A 25421-nucleotide genomic window follows, 5' to 3' on the forward strand; every position below is an offset into this window, starting at 1 on the left:
TCTAAAGGGTACACATTTAGAAATCAGAGTTATATTTTGAATTTAATGTGAAATTCTTTTAATTAATGGAGAATTTTTTTAAAACTCAGGTTCATGTGTTTTTCCACAATGTGTTTTATTGTGGGTTTTAAGTGTTCTGTCAGTATCAGTGAAGGTCATTCTTTTTGTCAGCCATTTTCTATTTTTCAAGGTAGTTACTTTTCTTATGGGAATTTCAAATAAGCTGGAATGGATCAATTTGAAATGTATACACACTAAAATTTTTCTCTTTAAGATTTTTCCCTGTTTTAATTTGAGTTTAGAAAGTGAGATGAAAGCAATCGTTATAATAATATCATACTTTTCAGATAGTGAAATATGCATTGCTTTTAGCTATTCTCTGCAAAGTAGTAAAATTTAAAAAATAGATGTTTATTCTGGATCATGACACTGTGATATTTATGCCAGCAGTGGTCACCTGGTGGCCTTTGTGCTACCTCGGTGAAGAGGTGAAAAGCCTCCCTAGAAGAAATCTGTGAAGTAGACAGTCAACTGAAACATAACATAAAATGAAAATCCGCATATGTTGTCTCCATGACTCTGCAGAATGAGGCAGATGATGGGTCTTTCCAAGTAGTAATCCATGTACTGACATAAAACAGTAATAAAGATGCTAAGTTTTAGAATAAATGCTTTTAAGTTTTAAAGACAATATATCTGAAGAAGAGCTCTATGCCATTTCTTTCTAGCAGTTAGTTATAATTGCCACTTAGCAAGAATACTTTCTAGATACTTTTTCCTGTCTTCTGCAAAATTCTCATTGACATTTTGCGAGGTACTTCAAATGCCAAATTGGCTATTTGGTTAGATAACCAGTAAACACCTGGTAAATTACTTATTTTGAAGAACATTGAATGAGAGTCTAGTGTATAATTTAATCACACACAAAGCACTAGGTAAAATGTCAAAACAATGTTATTTTATACTATCTTTAACATTTAAAAATTTATGTTGGGAGTTAATTGGCAAGCTTGACACTCAGACATAAATATTTAAGTCAAATCAGTTTCTTTTGTGTTTTTCAGATACCATATGTTTCAGAGCATTTTATTTTAAAGCTCCCAAATAATACTTAATTATCTTTCATAATTAAGAGGAGATCTTAAGTGCTAGTTTGATGTTCTTAACTTTAAAAAGTTCTATATATTGCCTATGTGAGGCAAATGCATACTTAATAGACTTTTTTTCAGTGAATTTTCTGGTATTGTTAATTTTATTCTCCATTGTGATTATGTGTTATTAAACATAACCTACCACACATTCAGAGTTATATATAGCAAGCTCCTTATGATAGTGGACAATTTTGTCCTATATTGGGAGACCCTAAGTCATGTATTACAAAAGGTATTAAAAATGTGATTTATAAGTTCCTGTTTAATTTGTAAACCATTTTCCCTTGGAAATAGTATAATTGGTGAGGAGGTTTCGAAGCAAGTCTCCTAACAGTCATTTAACTCATGGTGCCCTGGAAATACATTATGCACCTGCTGTCATAGGAGGGAGCACGTGCAAGTAAGCATGCCACTGCAGTGGGATAGGATAAGAGTGAAGATGGAGAAACACACTGATACTGTTTGGGCCCCCAAAATAGTCACTCACTCCAGTCTTATTGCATCCTGATGCGAACAAATTCAGGCTGTTTCTGGTCCATCAAACGAACTAATTAAGGAATGGATTTAGTTTTTCCAAACAGGATAGATGTGATTATGCCTTCCCAAATGTGAAAACGATGTCATACTTGAACAAATCTACCCAGATTCTGAACTCACAAAGAGAAATTATTGTTAATTCCTTCAAATTAATTATCTTAAAGGTCACATTCATTCCAATAAAAGTCTGGTTTCTAAGTTCAAATAAGATCTGCTGATAAAGTTTTTAAATAATTTCCAAAAACATGAAAGCAGCAGTATTATAAGAATGCCCCTGAGCTGTCATTGAACATATTCAACCTATGTGATTCTGAGGATGCCAATCTTATTTAAACATTAACTTTTTTTTTCTTTTGGATACGCCTTCAGAATTTGAGGCATGTTCATAATAAAATTGGTGATGGAAAATACTGTCCTTTTTAGGATGGATTTGAGTCCTGGATTCCATGAAGCCATTCTGTATCAAGATCTTAAGACAATTCCAAAACAGGAATTTCAAAAGATATGAATGAAAACATATAATTGGATTTGTTTTGCTGGCTGATGACCTTGACGGACAATATTTGCTTATACACCTTCTGAAATTTTTGTTGAAATTTTAGTTATGTTATTCATGATCATTCTTTGTAAATTATGTGTATTATATTTATTTCTCTACAATTGTATCAATTATAGGAAATCATATACAAGAATTTGAAAATGCTTAACAGTCTGGGGCTATTTAATATGTGAGCAGCTAGTCTTCTGTCAGTAATCTCCCTTACTGAATATTCCCATCACTTGCATCCACAGAGATAATTATAAGGCACTCGGGGAAGCTTAAATTCTGTTCAACGTGCAATAAACCTCTGGCGGTCTTGGATGTCATATTTTCTTTTTCAAGGATTTGTGAGTTGTCTCAAAGTTCTAAAACAGTTGTAATTTTGATAAATTGGAATCATAAATTGTGAGGTTTTTTTGCAGCTGCAAGTCTAGTCTGTGGTTGCTTAACAAGTAAGACAGTTTAAGGGATTCATTAATTAATTCAAAAATATTTACTGAACACCTACCATGAATTAGAAACTGCGAGGTGCTCAGGCTAGGGCAATAAATAAGGCAGTCAGTGCTCCCGCTCTTGTGTTTATTTTCTAATGGGAGGTACTGACTGTGGTTTAATAGGTAAATCAATGAATAAATAAAATCAGTAAAGATCGTGGTAAATGCAGGGAAGGAAATAAATGGGATCCTATAATTGAGAAAATGCGGTCCTATTTAATTAAAGTGTCCAGGAAGGCCATTGTGAAAATATGATCATGAAGTTCCAAAAGGCAAGAATGAGCCCACAGTTTCAGGAGCTGGGCAGGGGATATTCCTGGCAGAGGTAATAGCCAAATCAGAGTCTCTGAGGGAAGAAGTAATTTGGACACTTTCTTGGCCTAGAAAGAAGGGCAGGGTAATTGGATTGTCAGAGGTGGATGAGAGAGGCAGGCCAGGGGCTGGCGGGGGGAACCTCACTGCTAGTAACATGGTGTGTGAGACTTGATGCATGTACAGTAGGGAGGCCTGGGCAGAGTTTTTGGACAGGGAAAGAACATGATCTGGCTTGCATTTTAATATCACTTTGGCTTCTGGGTAGAAAATGGATGGAAAGGGGGCAAAACGGAAGCAAGAACAGTTAAGGAGGCTGTTGGGTAAATTCAGGCAGGAAATGAAAAGGTGCTGAGCTCAGTGCGGAACAGTGGAGATAGAGAGAAGACATTCGGGGCAGATTTTTCAGTGTGGCCTGTCACGGTTACCCAGCCTTTGTTCTCTGTTTGTCTCTATCCCGCGGAGGAAATGACGGCTTCTAATGGTATTCCCAGATTCGGCCATTAGCCAGTTCATAAAATATCATCGATAAAATAGAAGGCTTTATTATATTCTTTTTTGTTTTAGTAAAAAAATTAATTTTAAAGCATTTAAAGGGTAAACTTTCTTTTTACCTGGTCTGTGAACATGTTTCAGCCCACCTTTGGAAAGCAGGCCATTTCTAGACAGACTGCTTATTTACAGAGTGATCAGTCTGGATTTAAAAAGACAAATACAATATTCCGTGTTAAAGAATTCTAATTCTCATGTCAGATAAGTGGGTTAAACTTCTTCTTATGGAAATATTAATGTACATGTTTGTTACGACTTTAGAACATATGTAGGATTTGATCCCAGTTGTTGCAAGTAACATCTGAGAGGCTGTGTCATTTGGTAATTGCTGTTAACCCAAGGGTATGAGATATCTGTATGCTGTTGTTAGCTCTCCTTCAAAATGGACTGATAGGTGATGGGAATCTGAGTTGGTTTTTACTTTTTTATTTGAACGAGGAAAGTAGTCCTGCCCATTTCCGTTATCTCCCTCCTCACAGCCTCTTTCTCTGTGCTAGACATAACAAACACACATACTGTGTTCACTATTGTTTCTGGACAAAACTACATCAATTTAAAACATATTTATATTCAGCATTTACACTTAAAATATTATGCGGTATAATGAAAATTATTGTTTTCTGTCATGCATTATTGAATTATACCGGATATTTCATTTAATTACTTGAGGTACATGTTCTTCTGTCTTTTCTTTTTACAGATGATTTTTTTTAAACATCAAGCCAGTGATCTAAATATTTGAGTAAATAACCCAAAGTTGCACAGCTGATAAATAAAACCTATATCTATATGCCAGAGTATGTCTCTTCCACAGCCCAATCAAGAGAAAGAGAATGAATATAAAGAGAGACACTTACTGTATATAGAATGGAATTTGGCATTGCAATATTGTCTTTTATTTCTCTGTATGCTCTTCCTAACCCAGTGTGCTTTGGAGCTCAAATTAGAGCTGTTTCTCGTGGTACCGGAAAAAGCCAGTGCTTGAAAACACCAAGCCTTGTTATTGACTCTCTGTGGTCATTGGCTTGGCATGGAGTGGGTGGCTTCCTTCCCATTCCCACTTAAATTTTAGGTTAGGTCAGTGTGTATCAGCAGAGAGTGATGATTTAAAGGGGACTTACTGTTTTCTCTTTTGAAATTGGCACGCTAATGTTATTTTTATGCTTAGTATAAGTAATTACTATGTGGCAATAATGAAATCATTTTCAGGATATTCTATAAGTAGCTGAAAAGTTTTAAGGTATTATATATTTAGTATAAAAGTAAACAGTAGGAACAACGTGAAGGTAGGATTATACTAGGTACATTAAGGAAATAAAGTGTACGCACTGATGTTTACTCCCTGGGGTGTGGTGTAGGGGCAGGGAGACCAGCTGAAAAGAGTAGGATTCTACTAGTATTCCATTGTAACTCTACATCAGTAATACTACATTAATTTCAAGATAACCTAGCAATAACTATTTTTGAAGGTGTCCATGTTAAATTTATTAATGATAACATTAATTATAGAAATGTTATTAAAAGGGAAAGGTACTAATGCCGTATTTTTTTTTATTTTTATTTACTTATTTTTTTTATAAAGAGTACATCTTTATTTTTTTAAAGATTTTATTTATTTATGGGACAGAGATAGAGACAGCCAGCGAGAGAGGGAACACAAGCAGGGGGAGTGGGAGAGGAAGAAGCAGGCTCATATCGGAGGAGCCTGATATGGGGCTCGATCCCATAACACCGGGATCACGCCCTGAGCCGAAGGCAGACGCTTAACCGCCGTGCCACCCGGGCGCCCCGATAATGCCGTATTTTTAAAAAGAGTTCAGAAAAAATGCAAGTAGCACATTATTAGAAATAAAAACAGCTAAGGAACTGATTGAATTATATAAATTTTATACCAGGGATAATTATTCTACTATTTCTAATGTCCAGAGACTCAATATATGGAATTTTTAAAATTTTTCTTTAAGGTACATTTTATTTTTCGGTTTTAGAAAGAATTTTATTTTTGAAAATAATATATGTTACTGTTTTTAGTTTTTATTTTAACATACATGGACATTTACCCTTTGAGTTGTGTAAACACCACCAGAATCAGACACAGAGGAGTTCCTGTACCCTCACCCCCTAAGATTCCCCTGTGCCCCATGTACACCAGCCTTCATCCACCCCGCAGGACCTGAATACTTTTTATAAGTTTTATTATTTATTTTCTTCTGCTCACTTTTGGCTTAGTTTTCAGTTCTTTTTCTTATTTCTTTTTTTTTTAAGATTTTATTTATTTGTTCACCAGAGATAGAGACAGCCAGCGAGAGAGGGAACACAAGCAGGGGGAATTGGAGAGGAAGAAGCAGGCTCATAGCGGAGGAGCCTGATGTGGGGCTCGATCCCATAATGCCGGGATCACGCCCTGAGCTGAAGGCAGATGCTTAACCGCTGTGCCACCCAGGCGCCCCCTTTTTTCTTATTTCTTAAGAATGGAAGCTTAGGTCAGGAGTTTGAAACTTTCTTTTCTACTGCAGGCATTTAAAGCTTTAAATTTTACACTAAGCCCTTCCTTAACACTATCCCATAAGTTTTGATATGTTGTATTGTTTTTATTTAGTCAAAAATGTTTTCTGGGGCACCTGGATGGCTCAGTCAGTTAAACACCTGCCTTCAGCTTGGATTGTGATCTCAGGGTCCTGGGATGGAGCCCCACATCAGGCTCCCTGCTCAACGGGGAGCCTGCTTCTCACTCTCCCTCTGCTGCTCCCCCTGCTTGTGCTCACTTTCTCTCTTTCTCTCTCTGTCAAATAAATAAATAAAATCTTTAAAATAAATGTTTTCTAATTTTCCTTGTTATTTCTTTTATTCATGGGTTATTTAGAAGTGTGTTGTTTAATTTCCAAATATTGGCGATTTCCCAGACTCCTTCCTGCATACATTGTATAATTTCAATTCCTTTAAATAGGAGATGTGTTTTTTGGTCTAGTGAATGGTCTGTACTGGAGAATGTACCATGTACACCTGGAAAGAATGTGTATTCTGCCGTGGTACTCTTGTAAATGTCAAATTAGGTCCCTGTGGTTTAAGTCTTTCTCGCATCCTTGCTTACGTTCTGACCAGATGTTCTCTTAAGTTATTGGGAGTGATGTGTTAAAATCTCCATCATTGTTGAAATGTCTACTTTTCCTTTCTGTTCTGTCATTTTTGCTTTATGTACGTTTGGGTTTTTAGGATGCATATAGTTACAAATTGTTATATGTTCCAGAAGTATTAATCATTTTACTGTCATGAAATGTTCCTGTTTGTCTCTTAATAATATCTCCTGTCTTAAGTCTAACTTTTCTGATACGAATATAGCTAATATGTCACTCTTCTTGTTGTTTTTTGCATGGTTTATATGTTTTGCATCCTTTTTACTTTCAGCCTATTTGTACAGTTACATCTGAAGTGTGCTTCTTAGAGATAGCATATTGTTTTTTAGGCCGTCTGACGTTCTTGTTAGATTTGCATCGTTTTGTTTGCTGACATTTACTGTAATTGTTGGTATGGATATATTTACGTCAGCCGTTTTGCTGTTTGTATTCTACACAACTCATATCTTTTATGTTCCTCTGTATCTCCTTTATTGCCTTCTATTATATTAATAAATATCTTTTCATCTTTGTTTAACTGGGGTGTAATTTACATAAAACATTATATTAGTTTCAAGTGTACAACATAATTATTTGGTATTTGTATATATTGCAAAATGATCACCACAGTAAGTCTAGTTAGCATCCATCACCATCGTTATAAAATTTTTTTCTTGTGATGAGGTCTTTTAAGATTTACTGTCTAGGGGCGCCTGGCTGGCTCAGTCAGTGGAGTGTGCGACTGTTGATCTTGAGATTGTGAGTTCCAGCCCCATGTTGGGTATAGAGGTTATTTAAAAATAAAATCTTTAAAAAAAAAAAGATTTACTTTACTAAGTTTCAGATATAGAATTTAGTATTATTAACTGTAGTCACGAATGCTGTACGTGAAATCTCCATGACTTATTTTATAACTGGAAATTTATACCTTTTGACCCTCTTCTCCCATTTTGCCTATCCCACCCCCACCCCCCACTACTGTTCTGTTCCCTGTATCTGTGAACTTTTTTTAAGAGATTCCACATATAAGTGAGGTCATATGGTATTTGTCTTTCTCTGACTTATTTCACTTAGCATAATGCCCATCCATGTTGTCACAAATGGCAAGATTTTATTCTTTCTTATGGCTGAATAATATTCCATCGCACATTTTCTTTATCCATTCATCTGTCAATGGATACTTAGGTTGTTTCTGTTATCTTGGCTATTGTTGCAGTGAACATGGGGATGCATATATCTTTTTGAGTAAGTGTTTTTGTTTTCTTCGGATAAATGCCCAGAAGTGGAATTGCTAGATCATATGGTAATTCTATTTTTATTTGATTTATTTCTTGAGGAACCTCCATCCTGTTTTCCTTAGTAGCAGCACCAATTTATATTCCCACCAAAAGTGCACAAGGATTCCCTTTTCTTCTCACCAACACTTGTTATTCCTTATCTTTTTTTGATAATAACCAGTCTAACAGGTATCAGGTGAGACAACATTGTGGTTTTGATTTGCATTTCCCTGAAGATTTGTTGTAAATTAACTGACCATCTATGCATGGGTTTATTCTGGGCTCTCTATTCTGTTCCATGGATTTATATGTCTGTTTTATGTCAATACCTTGCTTTTTAATTACTATTGCTTTGTAATATAGCTTAAAACCAGGGGATGTGATACCTCCAGCTTTGTTCTTTTTCAGGGTTGCTTTGGCTTTTGGGCGTGTTTTGTGGTTCCATACAAATTTAGGATTTTATGTTCTATTTCTGTGAAAGATGCCATTGATATTTTGATAGGGATTCCACTGAATCTGTAGTTTGCTTTGGGTAGTATGGACATTTTAACAGTGTTCTTTAAATTCATGAGCATAGTATATCTCCCCATTTATTTGTATCTTCCTCAGTTTCTTTCATCAGTGTCTTACAGTTTTCACTGTACAGATCTTTGACCTCCTTGGTTAAATTTATTTCTAGGTTTTTTTCTTTTTGATGCAATTGGAAAGGAAATTTAAATTTCTCTTTCTGATAGTTAATTAATAGTGTGTTAAAATGCAACAGATTTTTATGTATTGATTTTTTATGCTGCAACTTTACTGAATTTGTTTATTAGTTTAACAATATTTTGGTAGAGTGATTAGAATTTTCTGTATATGTTATCTGCAAATAGTGATACTTTTACTACTTTCACTCCAATTTGGATGCCTTTTGTATTTTTTTCTTGCCTAATTGCTCTAACGAGGGCTTCCAATAATATGTTTACTAAAAGTGATGAGAATAGGTATCCTTGTCTGTTCCTCATCTTAGAGGAAATGCTTTTAGCTTTTCACTGTTGAGTATGATGTTAGCTGTGGTTGTCATCTAAGGCGTTTAATATGTTGAGGTAAATTTCCTTTGTACCTATTTTGTTGAAAGCTTTTATTATAAAATGATGTTGAATTTTGTCAAATGCTTTTTCTGCATCTATTGAGATGATCATATGATTTTTAGCCTTCATTTCGTTAATGTGGTATTATTATATTGATTGATTTGAAGATGTTGAACCATCATTTCATCCCTGGAATTAAAGTCTACTTCATCATGGTATATGATCCTTTTAATGTATTGTTGAATTCAGTTTGCTAATTTTTTGTTGAGAATTTTTGTGTCTGTTCTTTATGAATATTGGCCTGTAATTTTCTTTTCTTGGGGCATCTCTGTCTGGTTTTGGTATCGAGGTAATGCTGGCCTCATAAAATGAGTTTGCAAGTGCTTCCTTCTATTCTGTTTTTTGGGAGAGTTTGAGAAGGATTGGAGTTAATTTTTCTTTGAATATTTGGTGGACTTCACCAGAAAAGCCATCTGGTCCTGGACTTTGTCCGTTGGGAGGTTTTTGATTATTGATTCAGTCTCCTTACTAGTAAATGGTGTGTTCAGATCTTTGTTTCTTCCTGATTCATTCCTGGTAGGTTGTTTGTTTCTAGGAATTTATCCATTTCTTCTGGATTGCCAAATTTGTTGGCGTATTATTGTTCATGGTAGTCTCGTATGATCCTTTGTATATTTGTGGTATCAGTTGTAAGTCGCCTCTTTTATTTCTGAGTTTATTTATTTGAATCCTCCCATTTTTTCTTCATGAGTCTAGCCAAAGGTTTGTCAATTTTGTTTACCTTTTTAAAGAACCAGCTCTTAGTTTCATTGATCTTTTCTATTTTTAATCTCTACATCATTTATTTATGCTCTGATCTTTATTATTTCCTTCTTTCTGTGAACTTTGGGCTTCGTTTGTTCTTCTTTTTCTAGTTCCTTAAGATATAAAATTAAGTTTGAGTTTTTTTCTTGTTTTTTGATATAGGCATTGTTTGCTATGAACTTCCCTCTTAGAACTGCTTTTGCTGTATCCCATAAGTTTTGGTATGTTGTATTTCCATTTTCATTTGTCTCAAGGCATTTTAAAAAATTTCTCTTGATTTCTTCTTTGACTCATTGGTCAGTAGCATGTTGTTTAATTCCCACGAATTTTGAATTTTCCACTTTTCTTCCTATAATTGATTTTTAGCTTTTTTTGAGTCACTAAATACTTTCCTTCTTTGAACTTGTTCTTTTTCCTTCCTTCCTTCCTTCCTTCCTTCCTTCCTTCCTTCCTTCCTTCCTTCCTTCCTTCTCTAGGCCCAATCTGGGGCTTGAACTCATGACCCTGAGATCAAGAATCGCATGTTCTCCCCAACTAAGCCAGCCAGGCGCCACTTGTTTTAGTTCTTTCAGTGTATTTATTATAGCTGGTTTGAAGTAATTGCTAAATTCAACATCTGGACCCACTTAGAATAATTTTCTATTTACTCATTTTTTCCTGAGTATGGGTTACACCTTCTTGTTTTAGTACATGTTTTGTAATTTTTTTAAATGGACATTTTAGATAATATATTAATAGTAACTCTGGGTTCTGATTTTTTTCCCCTACCTGAGGATTATTGCTATTTCCATTTACTTATTTGATATTCATAGTAATTTGCCTGGACTAAAAATATGAAATCCATTTCCCCCACAGTATGTGACTATTGATGTCTCTGTGGGTTTTTTTTTTTCCTCCTTATTTTTGTTTTAATTTTTAACCCTAGCTTATTAGGATTTGTTCCTGTTTTCTGTGTAGCTTGACAGTTGAACACCTTGAGGTATGGCTTCTGTCCTCTGTCAGTAGATCTGTGTGTGGGTTCAGAAGCCCATTTAACATTTAGGCAGTTTCCAAATATACCCTATTATTTTCTGTTAGCCTCTGTTTTTCTCCTCTGTACATGTGTGCAAACTCTCTGTAGACCTAGAATTTGTAAATCGCTTGAGCCCTCTCTGATCTTCCCTTGGTTTGCTCATGACTTCCTCTCAGACTGATATATGTGGAGAGTCTATCAAATGTCTTCCTGCTTCATAGCCTATACCTCCTTGTTAACTTTCTGGCCTATCTGCCCAATTCATTGCTTGCCTCAACCAGGAACATCCCTCAGCCTCATCAAATCATTAGTCTCTCATGTTTACTTACAACCAAGATTATTACTAATCATTATTATTACTAATTAGTCCTGGGTGTGGGTTTTTCACCTTTTGCTTGGAATCACGTCAGCCCCCTCCAGCAGTGAAGCTGCTGGTTGTTTGCACCCTGCCCTGCCATGTTAGAACTGTTGTGCTAACCAAGCTGGGTGGAAGGATGGGAGCCACCCCACGTGAGCTTGTCACAAATTTCTGCTCTTCTTATTGAAAGTGTCATAGTGTTTTATGAATATGTGCTTTTCCATTTGTTGAAAACTTTTGGTCAGTTTCCAGAGTACTGAAATGGTTGCTTTTGACAATTTTATGTAATTTTATAGTTACTTTCTGGGCAGAGGATTTGGCAGCCTCTTCACTCCATCTACTGGAAGGTCCAGCTTTTCTTTTTGTTTCTTTTTTGGTTATGGTTTGCTTGGCATATTTTTTATCACTTTATATTTCATCTATCCATGTATTTATATTTTAAATGGATTCCTTTTATACTAAGATCTTGTATTTAAATTCAACCCAATAATCTCTTTTAATTGGTGTCCTCAGGCTATTTGCTTTTAATGTTATTATTGACCATATTAGATTTAGGCTTATCATTTTATTATTAGTTTTCTTTTTTTCACCTCTAATTTTGTATTTTTATTCCCTCTTTCCTGCCTTTCTTGTTATTATTCAAATATATTTTAGTCTTCTGTTTGAAATCATTTATTGGCTTTGGGGCTTATCTCTTTTATTTATTTATTTTATTTATTTTTTTGAAGATTTTATTTATTTACGTATTTATTTATTTGAGAGAGAGAGCATGCATGCACAAGTGGGGGGAAGAGCAGAGGTGAGCTGAGTGTGGAGCCCAACTTGGTTCTTGACCCCAAGATCATGACCTGAGCTGAAATCAAGAGTTGGATGCTCAACCAACTGAGCCACCCAGGTGCCCCTGGGCTTATCTCTTTTAAAAATTTGTTTTATTTTATTTTTTTGTATTAGAAATTACATTATACATATCTTTCAAAATCTACTTGGAAATTCCTTTTGCTTTCCTCCACCAACCTTTGTGTTACACTTATCCGAAGTAGTACAGCTATATACATTGAAAATCATATGAGATGATGCTATGATTTTTGCCTTCAGCAGTCATGCATATCTTGAAACACTTAAAAAGAGAAAAGTAAATAGTCTTATATTTACTCAGTTATAATAGCTCTTACATTTGAAGACATAATGGCTCAACTGAGAAAATTTGGTGAAAGATATAAATTTACAGATCTAAAAAGCTCAAAAAAGAGGGCCTGGCTGGCTCTATCAGTAGAGCATGTGACTCTTGATCTTGGGGTTGTGAGTTCAAGCCCCACATTGGGTATAGAGTTTACTTAAAAAGCTCAGCTGACCCCAACTAGAATAAATTCAAAGAAGTCATTTACAGATACATCATAATCAACCTGCTAACAATGAAAGAGAAAGAACAAATCTTGAAAGCACCTAAAGAAACAATGTTTCAAATGACTGTAGAGTTTTCCTTGGACACCATGGAGGCTGGCAGACAATAGAACAGCATCTTTAAAGTACTAAGAGGAAAGAATGGTCACTGCAGAATTCTGAATTTAATGAAAATAATCTTTAGGAATGACAGTGATAGAAGGACACTCCCAGGTAAAGGAAAACAAAGAGAATTTGTTGTCAGCATACCTGCCATACAAGAAATGCTAGATGTTTTTCAGTCTGACTGAACTGATAGAAGCAGGAATCTTGGATTTTCAGGAATGAAGGAAGAGTTACTTAAGGGCATCCTATTGTCCTAGCCTCGGTGCCATCTTCAGACTTGGCCACTTTTGCTAGATTTATGTTTGGCTGAGAGTTTTCAAGTTTTTAACTTGAGCCCACACTTTGGATTCTGTTTCTTTATTTCTGCCTGATATATTGCTACCCCAAGCTTATTTCCTATTTCTTGTATTTAAGTTAGAATCTTAGATAACTTTAGTTTGATTCAATTGCTTTCTAAAAATGTATTCCCCCCCCCCACCAAAAAAAAAAAGAAAAAAAGGGAGGGAAACAAACCATAAAAGACTCTTAAAGACAGAAAACAAACTGAGGCATGATGAAAAGGAGTGGGTGGGGGATGGGCTAGATGAGTGATGGGTATGAAGGAGGGCACTTGATGTAATGAGCACTGAGTGTTGTATGTGGGTGATGAATCACTGAATTCTGCTCCTGAAGCCAACATTGCACTGGATGTTATCTAACTAGAACTTGAATAAAAATTTGAAAAAAAAATGTACTTTGCGTTGGCTGAGCTTAAGCAAGTTTATTTTTTAATCAATTATCGAAGTTAAGATGCCATATGTAGTCCTAGATTTGCGGCCTCGTATAAAATGGTCATGAAAATTATGTTTAATTGAGTCTACCTGAGAAGATATTTAATTTTTATTTCTCTCTTTCCCACATACTTTCTCAGTGTGACAAAATCATTAATTTTCCAATCACATTATAGACAGTATTCAACTCAGTACTTTAAGGAATAATAGTTAGCTTAAGTTTTTTATAACAATTGAAAAGGCCAAAATAGTAAGCTACTAAGAATAATGTCCTTTTGTTGTACTCATTCATTTAATATGTGCAGTCCTGTGTGTTTCAGATTTAATAAAATGCTTTTATTCATCTCACATAGGAAGTAAGAAATGTCAGCTTTTCATTCTCCTTCCCATTCCTCAGTACTTTGACCTTTGGTACTGACATTATGTGTTTTCCTTTTTTGGTCAAAAGTGTTATTAATTTTAATATCTGAAATATGTTTGCACGTCTGCCAAAGCAGAGTGTAAATATTGATCTGTTACCACTATAAAAATAAATCATCACATTATGGAAAATTTAGAATCATAATCCCATATTATTTCCCCATCTCACAATACAATAAGGCAACACTGAATTGAAATGGTGGGCAATTGGGGCACTTGGGTGGCTCAGTCGGTTAAGCGCCTGACTCTTGGTTTTGGGTCATGATCTCAGGGTCTTGGGATTGAGCCTTGCATAGGGCTCCTGCTCAGCACAGTCTATGTCCCTCTGCCTCCCTCTCTGTCCCTCCTCCCACTCATGCCTGCTCACGTGCTTGCTCGCTCTCTCTTTTAAATAAATAAATAAATAAATAAATAAGTAAATAAATAAATAAATCTTTATTTAAAAAATAAAATGGTGGGCAATTGCAAGCTTTAGTAATTTTTGCAACCACATCAAAGCACTTTTTTACACATTGAATTATTTTATAACTAATGATTAAAATAATTTATTTTGCTTGCTCCCATGTGATTTAATAAATTTTTCAAATTTCTTTCAGTATGTGGTTTAATAGATACTGCAATTCAGAAGTATTGATATAATTTTAATTTTTTCATTAAAAAAATTAAGTTTTTAGCATTGCCATCGCCATACTTAGAGTATAATAATCTAGAAGCACTAATCTTATCTTCGACCATTTTTTATTTCACTATTTTCTGTTTCCAATCAAGCACACCTGATGCTTTTCTTAAAATATCTCGAATTCTTTAAATTTGTCACACTGCCTCTGTTGTAGTCAAACGTCTGCTTGTTTCCTCAGCCTAGAATCTCTTTCCATTCCACTGCTCTTTATATATCCATCATTCTAGTTTTTTCAGAAGAGTGCTGTTACTCTGTATGAATCTTCAGGAGATGTCATATTCTCACTGCAGTGAGTCCAGGCCTCGCTACCCAGTACTCATCATCACTCAACATCTCCACGAAGGCCTTCGTAAGGATCTTATTTCCTACTCCTCTCCCATGGGTGTCTTTGATACTAGTTAGGCTCCAAATAGCCCGTTGTGCATGCTGCATTTATTATTTTCACTTCCGCGCCTTTCCCCATCTTTCAGCCCCACCCCCCGCCCCTGCTGGCAGCGCTGTATCCATTTTCCTTTTCAGCTAGTCAAGTGCCTGTCTCCTCTAGTACATTTTGCAAAAATTTCTCCCACCCCTCATCTACCTCTTCTTTCTTTGACCTCCTATCACATATCATCTCTCTCTTTTTTTTTTTTAAAGATTTTATTTATTTCTTTTAGAGAGTGAGAAGAGAGCGCATGCGAGTGGGGGGAGGGACAAAGGGAGAGGAAGAGAATCTCAAGCCGACTGCACTGAGCTCAGAGCCCAATGCGGGGTTCCATCTCATGACCCTGATATCATATCCTGAGCCACCCAAGGTGCCCCACACATTGTCTCTTGTATGTACTGTGGTTCTCAATGGTGGAGACCTCATCTCTCCGCACCCGGCCCCATGGTGTGTAGCTGATTGGTTGCACTTCTGTCCCATTTCACGCCTGTAGTAGCTTTATGAAGTGAGGTCAGGAGGGTTTCTTGTTGCTATTTACCCAAAGTTAGAACATGATGATTTTTCCCTCAACTCCCTTACCCCACACATCCCAAATTAGAAGCATTTTTTTGTGTGTGAATTAAATAGGTAGATTGGCAAGCATACCTAAATGAAATACTGTGCTGATGGAACCAATAATGAAATTGACTCCTGTGTGCATCAGTTAGGTTCAAATAGAACAAAACTCCGATTAAGCATCACAGACTGTTCCCTGAATCCTCCCTGTCCATCTTCAGATGCATATGTTGCTAAGTATTGGGGAAATTGGGCAGTGCAGTATGAATTTCCCAGCACACATCCCTTGTAATATTATAAAAATAACCAGAAATTAATACATTTTGCACTTGTATTACTTTTATTAAAAATAGTTACTAAAAATGATCTGGGTAACAGTCTCTAACAAAGACGGACAAACTTTTTCTCTAAATGGCAAGCAGTAAATATTTTTAAGCTTTGCAGACCACGTATGGTCTCTGTTACGTATTTTATTTTTGTTTTTGTTTTCGCTGTTTTTTTGGCCACCTTTTAAAAATGTAAAAACCAGTCTTAGCTTGCAGGCAATATAGAAGTGGACCACAGGCCACATTTTGCCTGTGAGCTCTAGTTTGCCAACCCCTGGTCTGTAGCAGTAAGGGAAGGTAGTCTGTGTAATTGGGAATCCCACAGGGCAGAAGATTTTCTGTCCAGTAGAGAAGACATTGCTAATACTAACCCAAGCCCTGAACAAACTGGGTTGTGCCCGGGGTGGTGGTGGGGGGTGCGATAAAGTGGTAGGAACATGGGAAACCTTACCCTGAGGGGAATGGCTCGTGGAACAGGATCAGGATTAGAGAAGGCCAAGAGTCGGCCTCCATGGACTTCAATTTGGAAGTTCCATGACGTGGAAGAAGTAGACTTGCCCTACATAGTGCTTCCTGTGGAGCCTTGAGTGGGTTGTCCTGTCCTGACAGTGAACGCCATTCCCTAGAGATTGCTTAGCAAAGCTTACTGTGCTCAGAGAGGCTTTATGGCAGTGATTTTTCCTGAAAAGGATGAAGTACCTCGTGAAGAACTTCCCAACCTTCAGATTTCATGATTTGGCGTAATACAAGGACATAATTGTACTCACCATGGAACAGATTACAACTCTAGGTATCATTGAGGGAATATTAAAATATAGATGGAAGGACTTCACTTGGATGGAATTAAAGGTAATCTTCCTAGGGTGTGTACACTGTGAGTGGGTTTTTAAAAAAGGAACCACATGGCTGAACAGCATCTAAAAATGTTACCCACCAACAATTTCATCTTATTATATTCTTCGCCTTTGTGAAAATTTCCAAAAGACATCTTAATTCTCAGTCCAGAAATTTTTCTCTGTAGTTCATATAAACAAGTGCACTTGCTGGGATACTATAATTTGTTTTTAAGTCTCCTGCTGTTTACTTAGATAGAAGGTAAAATCACAAAAGTAGTGAAGCCCAGGTACCTGGAAGTGACCATAATTGTTTTTTCCCACACTAGCAACAACTTTTGATTCATCAAGCAGCAGAAAGCATAGTAACAGACTTCTGGCTCATATTCACTACTTTGTGTCTCTCCTTTTTCTAGGCGAGCACTCTTCTCCATTAAAAAAAAAAAATTCTAGCAGGCTGATTTAAAGACACCTACCTCTGTTGGATTATTTGCATACTTCGGCATTCATGTCTGTGGAAATAGCTGCAGCTACTGATGCTATTTGTTTTGAACTGTTAACAGTGTTGATTCATTTTATTTCATTTAATCAGGATGTGATTTATCTTCATTTTGATTTTGGTTGTAGAGGTTGGCGATTTGAAGGAGCTGCAGACGCTAGACATTTCTACCAATCGTTTGCTAACTTTACCCGAGAGGCTTCACCTGTGCCTTTCTCTGCAGTACCTCACCGTGGACCGCAATCGTCTATGGTGCGTGCCACGCCATCTCTGCCAGCTGCCCAGCCTCAACGAGCTCTCCATGGCTGGAAACCGTCTTGCATTTCTGCCCCTCGGTAAGTGATCATGTTCGCCAGGCAAAGCAAAAAGCCAAAGACTAAGATGGAAAGCCTTTGTGTCCTTGACGAGGAAGGATAGGGTAGGTTCCTTCATTCTGTTTCTCTTGAATTGCCTCTCTGAATCCATTTTGGTAGTGAACAAAGCATGATTCCCAGTTAACAAAGTTGATTTCGGCCTGGGATTTCACATTTTAAAACAGAAATTTGTGCGTAAATGCTGTTCAGGGACAAAATATAGGCGATATGAGAGGATTTACTCTAAAGAAGGAACGAAAGCAAATGTGTATATATAATATGTATATAAGACCATAAAATTGACAGGGGGTATTGAGCAATATGAAAGGATAGCTACTGGTACAAAGATACCTGTTTAGCTGTTGAATCCTACGTAGAAAAACTTGTATTGGGTATCCTAATGATTAGTATCGTCAGATTACCAGACTACACAATTTAAAAAACTTTACAGTTGGCCGAACTGCCTGCTGAGCTAGAAATGTCACACTGGCTAACAAATAACATATTATTCACTGTAGATTTCTGTAGTGGGCCCGTTTTAATAAAAGAATACAATTATTTTTCACTGAGAATTGAATTATTTTGTTACCTTGTGAGAAACAAAGGTGCCATTTTAAAAAAATTAAAATATGAGGCCCCACAGAACCCTAAGCTGTCATAGTAAGCTTCCTATGATTTTACTTATAAGAGCATTTTTTATAATGAATAATTTATCCCTGATGGCAGTGAAGTGAATAATTTACTAGTCCCTGAGAGGAAATATTTTCTACAATATTACAGTGCACATACTATTTTCAATTAAAAATAATTGGGAAATGTGAAAATCAATTTGAATAATACCAAATAATTATCTAATTTAAAAAGATTACTTTTCTGTAAACATAATTAAATTCTATGCTTATAAAATTAGCAAAATGAAATAAAACTATTTCAGAAGCAAGCATTTCTAAGAAACCAGAGTTTTCCTTCAAGTGAGAAAACAGTGAGTTATTTTGAAGTCCAGTAAGATAGCGTGTGTATAAGAACTCTAAAGCACTGTGCAAATGCAGACGACTCAACTGAGAAGATAGAGCTTGTGGATTACCATATCCTGCTTTTAAAAGTTCCGTCCTCCTTCTCATGTTCATACCCTCTGTAGTAACCACCAGAGCTTGTATTTACCGCTTCCTAAGAGCTGTTGCCTGTACCAATGCTGACTCCCTACCAAGGGCGGCCAGGATGGGTCAGTCGATGCTGATCAGTGAATCAGGGAAGGGGACGGGGAAGGGAAGTAAAGGATGTGATGATTTGATCTGTGTGGTATAGAACTCAGTGGTCTAACGTCAGCATTCAGGCTAAAGCTGGACATCCCATTACAGGCAACCGTGCTTTGACTCTCAGGCATTCCCAGAAACAGATTCGCTTGTTAAGTCTGGAGTTGCTCATACTATTGTTCACAGAATTATTATTATTACTGTCGTTGTTACCACTGACCACATCTATAAGGAGTGTCTCCATGAGTAACACTACTGCAACTCTTTGTAAGAACAATCATTTATTGAATTAGGTATTCTGTTAGGCACGGTAGAGAGGCTCTCTAATTTAATTATTACAGAACCTGTTATTACAAAATCTATTGACAACCTGTTTACAGATGAGGAAATTGAGATTCAGAGATGTTAAGTAACCCACCCAGAATCACAGCTAGTGAGAGACTGGATTGAGTTTCAGACTCTGTCTGATTCTAAACTCCACATTCTTTCCACCTTGACATGCTATCTCCACATCCCAGGCATGATCCCTCTGCAAGGGGGCCTCATTTGGAATAGGGCTGAACTTGGGGCACCAAACTTGGGGCACCTGGTTGGCTCAGTTGGATAAGCGCCCAACTCTTGATTTCAGCTCAGGTCATAATCTCAGGGTTGTGAGATCGAGCCCCACGTCAGGCTCTGTGCTGGGCATGGAGCCTGCTTAAGATTCTCTCTCTGCCCCTCCACCCACCCCTCTCTCTCTCCCTCTAAAAAAAAACAAAAAGGAAAAAGAAAAAGGAATAGGGCTGAACCATACTGCACATCTTTCTGGTTGTATAGCCACCTCCAGTGTCAAATTTGGGCAACGATTTTGTGTTCAAATACTCATATGGATACTCTAGTTGGCCCAATTAAGTCTCTCTCTCTACTTGCTTAGTAGGGTCTGTCTTCAGAGGGTATAGCTTTGTCTCACATACCCACTCTGGACATAGCTAGGTGCTCCCAGTTACTTATTTCTAATCTGTCTATCATCAGCAGGTCCTACAGCTAGAAAAATCTAATAAAAGTTGAGGCCAGAGACCTGTTATCTAGCTCTTTCTTGGTGTTAGCCATTCTTCTTTCCTTGTCTGACCCCTTCAACCTCCATGGAGTTCCTGATTCCTTATTTTTGTGCTGTTCACAACTTGTGTTCCTTGTCTTCTTGTTTCTTCCATCACATATGCTTTGTCTCAAGTCTAAACCATTCATCAGCAACTGCCTGCATCCTGCCTGTGGCTCTGGTCCACAACCCTGTTCTCATGTCTGATACCAGAGGTACACTTAGCCATCTAGAGCCATCTAGCTCTAGAGCCCGGGTTCTGCCTAGAATCCCATATACAATCGAACTTTTTAAACTAAATGAATCTTGTTTGCCAATCTTTAGCCTGTGGGTCCTGTCTCCAGTCCAGCCCGGCTCCGTGCCCTTCATCTCGCCTATTCTCCCTACCTCACTATAGCTCATCCAGCCATGGCTCCTTATTACCCTGGTCATTTGCCACTCATTCTGACCTGTCATTGTAGCAGAGACACAGCCAAGCAGGTGCTGTGGCAGCGGCAGCAGTGGTGTTGGGAGAAAAGAGAAGCCACTCCAATAGGAACTTGACCTCTGTTGGCTTGTAGTGCTGAGGAGTGACCTTGTGTATCACACTGAATGCCTATAGCAGCAGATGGCGGGAGTGGCAGTGGCTGGGGCAAGGTGATAGGAATGATCGTTGGGTAGAAGGGAGAGCCCACTACACATTGCCTGCTGCTCTTCTGCTTAGCACATCAGTTACGTATTTGCTGGGGCGTCTTTGTGCGCCATGGTAAGTGCTGGTGTGGGCGAGGAGGTGGGCGTTTCTTCTTCAACACTCGGGTGTAGTGGTGAGCAGAGCCTTGCAGATTGGTCTCTGTCTCTAGGTGTCGTCACCCCCAAAACCTTGCTTCTGTGTTTGGAGAGGTTTTCCTTTGTGACCTGGTCGATATGGTGTCAAAGAGCATGGAAGGCAGGAGGGTCTGCACTGGGCTCTGACGAGGGTCCCTCACGACACTGAGGTAACCACAGCTCTCCAGCCTGGGGCCACGGACAGCCCAGGAGACGGAAGCAGTTTCACACTGCTCCGGGTGCCATCCCGGCCTACAAGGCTCACAGCCCTGGCAGGACACAGACCTGTGGATAAGGTTTGATTTTACCAGAGAAAGACATACAAGCAAGAGAAGGAGGAGAAAAATTGTCAGCCAGGAAAGAACAGGCTGCCTGAAGCGGTGGTCGGCCCTGGGCTCAGACTGATTCTTGAGAACAGCAGGAGCCCAGGGGTAGGAAGCAAATACAAGCACCGGTGGCCTTTCTCCCCCGTTATATTGGGCAAACCTTTGTAAAGAAATGGGTAAGACCGCCAGAGACAGCCAGAGAGGGCTTCGGGAGATTGGAGGCAGGATCATCTGTGAAGATGATGAAAGTGAATCTGACAGAAATATCAGCGATCTTCTCTATGTTGTTTTGGGGTTTTGTGGGGGTTTTTGTTTTTTGTTTTTTAATACCATGAGGGTGGCTTTGGAAAGGGGGTTCAATTAGGTCTTTTGGAGAAAAATAATTAAATCCATCGCTGTCCTTCCACAGAGTTTGTGCACTTGAAACCTTTCTTTGAACTCCTTTCTGATAAACAAAAGCTGTCTAACACTATGAACTATGGCGGACAGAGTCAAATGAAGCACGTGGCTGTGGGCACTGTCTTTCCTCAGACAACTGAACTGGTCTTGGAAAGAGGGATGTCTCTTTACAGTAGTTAGGAGATAGTGTGTGTATACACGCGCACACATACATACACACACAGAACTAAAGTTTCCAAATAGAAGTCTCTTACGTTTCAACGTGATTCTGTGAGCATAGTACAGGAACTTGAAGGCCTATGAAATGGGAGCTATAATATCTCTGCCTAGGATTGGAGGTAGGAATCCTGTTTTGGGGAGTTACTTACTGAATTCGGTTGCTTGCCAAAGAAGGTTGGCTTAGAAGAAAAGCAAGTTTTTATGGGGCTTCTTAAAAGAATGTCGTATCTCAGCATCTTCAAAAAGCAACTAGAGGGTATATATAGGATGACTTAAATAATGTGTAAAACTAGCTAAACCATAATCCTCTTTGAGGTCTTTCTTTTTAAGATGAAGAGATGCATCAAGACAGAAGGATGTTCTTATTCGAATGATACCATGATAATTGAGTGACAGATGAGTCTACAAACAAAGCTTTTTCCATTGTGGTGACTGTCGATGAGGAGGACAGGAAAAGTATTCACTTGAGCCTCATGCTATGAGATTTGCTAGAGGTTTTGAAATGAGAGTATTTGTTGTTGATTCAATATAGTTCTGCACACTAAATAGCTCCCAGAGTTGTGACTCACCTCTGGGCTTCTGAAAGTGTAGGAAAATACAAAGGAAAGGATTTTTTTCTCTCTAAGGCTTTTTTACCAGGTGTTCCTGGTCTCTCTTGCATAATTAATAAGCCCGATTATTCAGTAATGTTCACAACTTATTTAATGATGAATAATAGATATAAGTACTGTGAGGTTGCCCAGGCACGAATTGGCCATGGAAGAACATCCTTTAGTTAGCCCCCGGAAAGTGCTGTGTCATCTAAACTCAGTAACTCCTGTAGCTTAAGAAAATGAGAAGACAAAATTTGCCCCCACATTAGCAGGTAGAATTTTTTGTTAAGATTTTAGTTATTTATTTGAGAGAGAGTGAGAGAGCATGGGGGGAGGGGCAGAGGGAGAGGGAGAAGCAGACTCCCCACTGAGCAGGGAGCCCAATGCAGGGCCTGATCCCAGGACCCTGAGATCATGACATGAGCTGAAGGCAGAAGCTTCACCGACTGAGCCACCCAGGCACCCCAGCAGGTGGAATTTTTGACTGTTAGAAAAACAGTGAATGAATTCTTAACCAAGAACATTGGGCAAATGACATTGAAATGTATAGAATATTCTAGTACATAAACTACCATGTAGCAAACCCAAAACTTAGTGGACAGTGGCTTCCTACTAACAGGAAACTATTTGGGTTTCTAAACCAGTCCTAGAGCCGGTCCTTGGAGATTGTGGTAGTGCAGTGTGTATTTTCTCTGGAACAGTTATTCTGTGTGCCAAAGACTTGTGCTTGTGGGTGAGGTGACCATTCCGTTGCTGCTATGGATTACACACCATGACTTTGAGAGGGAGGTAAAACTGGCCCTTTTATCACATAACAGATCACTCCAGTTTTCTGTAGTAGTTGTAGTTGCTTTTTGCTTTATAGGGTTTAGATACCTTGGGTAGAAAAAACAAAACAGTTTATGCCAAGTAGGGTGCAGTTTTAGAAAGTAGCTTCTAGGCATTTTCAAAACTTACGCTGAAATCCCTTCTCTCTTTGCAAATGGCATATTAGACACAAATCTGTTAACTGTACTTGGTTTTTCCATTGCTTCTTGTTCTTGTTTGCTCTGTATCGGCTTAGAAAATCAGGAAAAGAATTGCTCTTTCCTATTTTTTAAGAAAATATTTAAGTCCATGCAAAACCAGTATGGAAACTAGATGTAAACCAGCTAATAATTCTGTAATCTCAGACTTAGAGATGAATGTAAACTGTACTTTGCTGAACCATGAATGTGTTTGATCTGCAGTTTGAAGAACTACTGCCTTGAGGTCATTGTTTAATGGGAACTATTTGCAAAGTTTTGTAGCTGTAAATAAGTTTTGATGCTTAAAAAGTTTGTTCTAGTACAGACCAGAAGTCCCAGTGGTTGGAATTAGTCCTGTGTTGGAGTAGAAGTTGTGATGACTGCTTTCCAAGGAGAGACCCAAACATGCCACTAAAATCATGTTCTGTCCCGTGTTCTGTGGGGACTGTTGGGTACATCTCTAATCAAAGGCATAGTGAAAAGGGAGAAAAGAAGGGTTTGAAAACAAGGCTCAAAAACTAGTAACGGGAAAAAGTGAGAGAGAATTATTCTGTTAATTAAAGTCCATGCAGACCTTGTTTCAGGAATAAAGTTATTACAACTCTTTTATTTCTTCAAGAAAATGGATATTCAGTGCTCTTTTTTGGATTCTGTCTTCTTGCAAGTATTTGTAACAAAAATTGTTTGTCTTCATGCTGCTTACTCATTTGACCCTTTTCCACTGTCTTAATGATACCCCTGCTTTGTTTTTCTTTCATCACATTGGGTCTTTGCTGTTGCCTCAAGGTTTTCTTAGGAAGTTAATTTGATTATTTAATATGGCTTCTGTAGCATGGGCCAGACATTGACTGTACTGTGCTAATGTGTGAAGAGAAAACTCACCTAGAATATATTTTTCTCTAAGTTTTGGAATAGGATTTGGGGATGGGGAAGTGATTAATATGAAAAAGTTAGCCCTGTTTTCTTAAATGCCAGTTTAAAACAAGAGAGGGCTGCTGCTCATTCTTTAAAGGGTACAAATGTGATATTGTTATAATGTCCACACTACCCAATGCAAGCTACAGATTCAGTACAATTCCTATCAAAATTCCAATGGCATTTTTCATAGAACTAGAAAAATAATCCTAAAATTTATGTGGAACCACAAAAGACCCCCCAAATAGCGAAAACAATCCTGAGAAAGAAGAACAAAGCTGGAAGTATCATGCTGCCTGATTTCAAACCATATTACAAAGCTGTAGTAATCAAAACAGTATGGCATGGGCACAAAAACGGATGCGTAGATCAATAGAACAGAATAGAGAGCCCAGAAATAAACCCACACTTACATGGTCAGTTAATTTCTGACAAAGTGGACAAGAATATACAATGAAGAAAAGATAGTCTCTTCAAGAAATGGGTTTACGACAACTGTATAGCAATATGCAAGAGAATGAAACTGGACCACTTTCTGATACTGTATATGAAAATAAACTCAGAATGGATTAAAGTCTTACATATAAGACCTAAAAGCATAAAACACCTAGAAGAAAACATAGGCAGTTAACCCCTTTGACATTGGTCTTAGTGATTTTTTTTTGGATCTGTCTCCTCAGGCAAAAATAAACAAATGGGATTATATCAAGCTAAAAGCTTTTGCACAGTGAAGGAAACCACCAAAAAAAAAAAAAAAGAAAAGAAAAAAAGAAAAAAAAAGAAAGAAAAGAAAAGGCAACCTACTGAATGGGAGAAGGTATTTGCAAATGATGTATCTGATAAACGGTTCACAGCCAAAATATATAAAGAACTCCTAAAACTCAGTACCAAAAAATAAACAAACTGATTAAAAAATGGGCAAAGGGCCTGAATAGACGTTTGTGCAAAAGAAGACATCCAGATGGCCAACAGACACATGAAAAGATGCTCAACATCATTCATCATCAGGGGAAGGCACATCAAACCCACAGTTTGACATATCACCTCACACCTGTCCGAATGGCTAGTATCAAAAAGACAAGAAGTAACAAGTGTTGGTGAGGATGTGGAGAGAAAGGAACCCGGCGCACTGTTGGTGGGAATGGAAATTGGTGCGGCTACTCTGGAAAATGATATGGTGGTTCCTCAAAAAATTAAAAATAGAAGTAAATTATGACTCAGCAATTCCACTTCTAGATATTTAT

General features: G+C 37.7%; 1 protein-coding gene across 4 annotated transcripts in view; it reads left to right on the plus strand.

The window, feature by feature from the left end:
- The window catches only part of LRRC28 (leucine rich repeat containing 28), a 160541-nt gene that overhangs the window by 84614 nt on the left and 50506 nt on the right, over window positions 1–25421 (plus strand). For 3 of the 4 annotated variants that reach the window (XM_034667928.1, XM_034667930.1, XM_034667929.1), the window contains exon 6: window positions 17362–17568. The exons of the other annotated variant lie outside the window; for it this stretch is intronic. In XM_034667928.1, the coding sequence (XP_034523819.1) occupies window positions 17362–17568 (207 nt within the window). The remainder of the gene's footprint in view (window positions 1–17361; window positions 17569–25421) is intronic. 4 annotated transcript variants of the gene reach the window in all.

This window comes from Ailuropoda melanoleuca, chromosome 9, assembly GCF_002007445.2.
Source record: "Ailuropoda melanoleuca isolate Jingjing chromosome 9, ASM200744v2, whole genome shotgun sequence".
In the NCBI taxonomy this organism is placed as follows: Eukaryota; Metazoa; Chordata; class Mammalia; order Carnivora; family Ursidae; genus Ailuropoda; species Ailuropoda melanoleuca.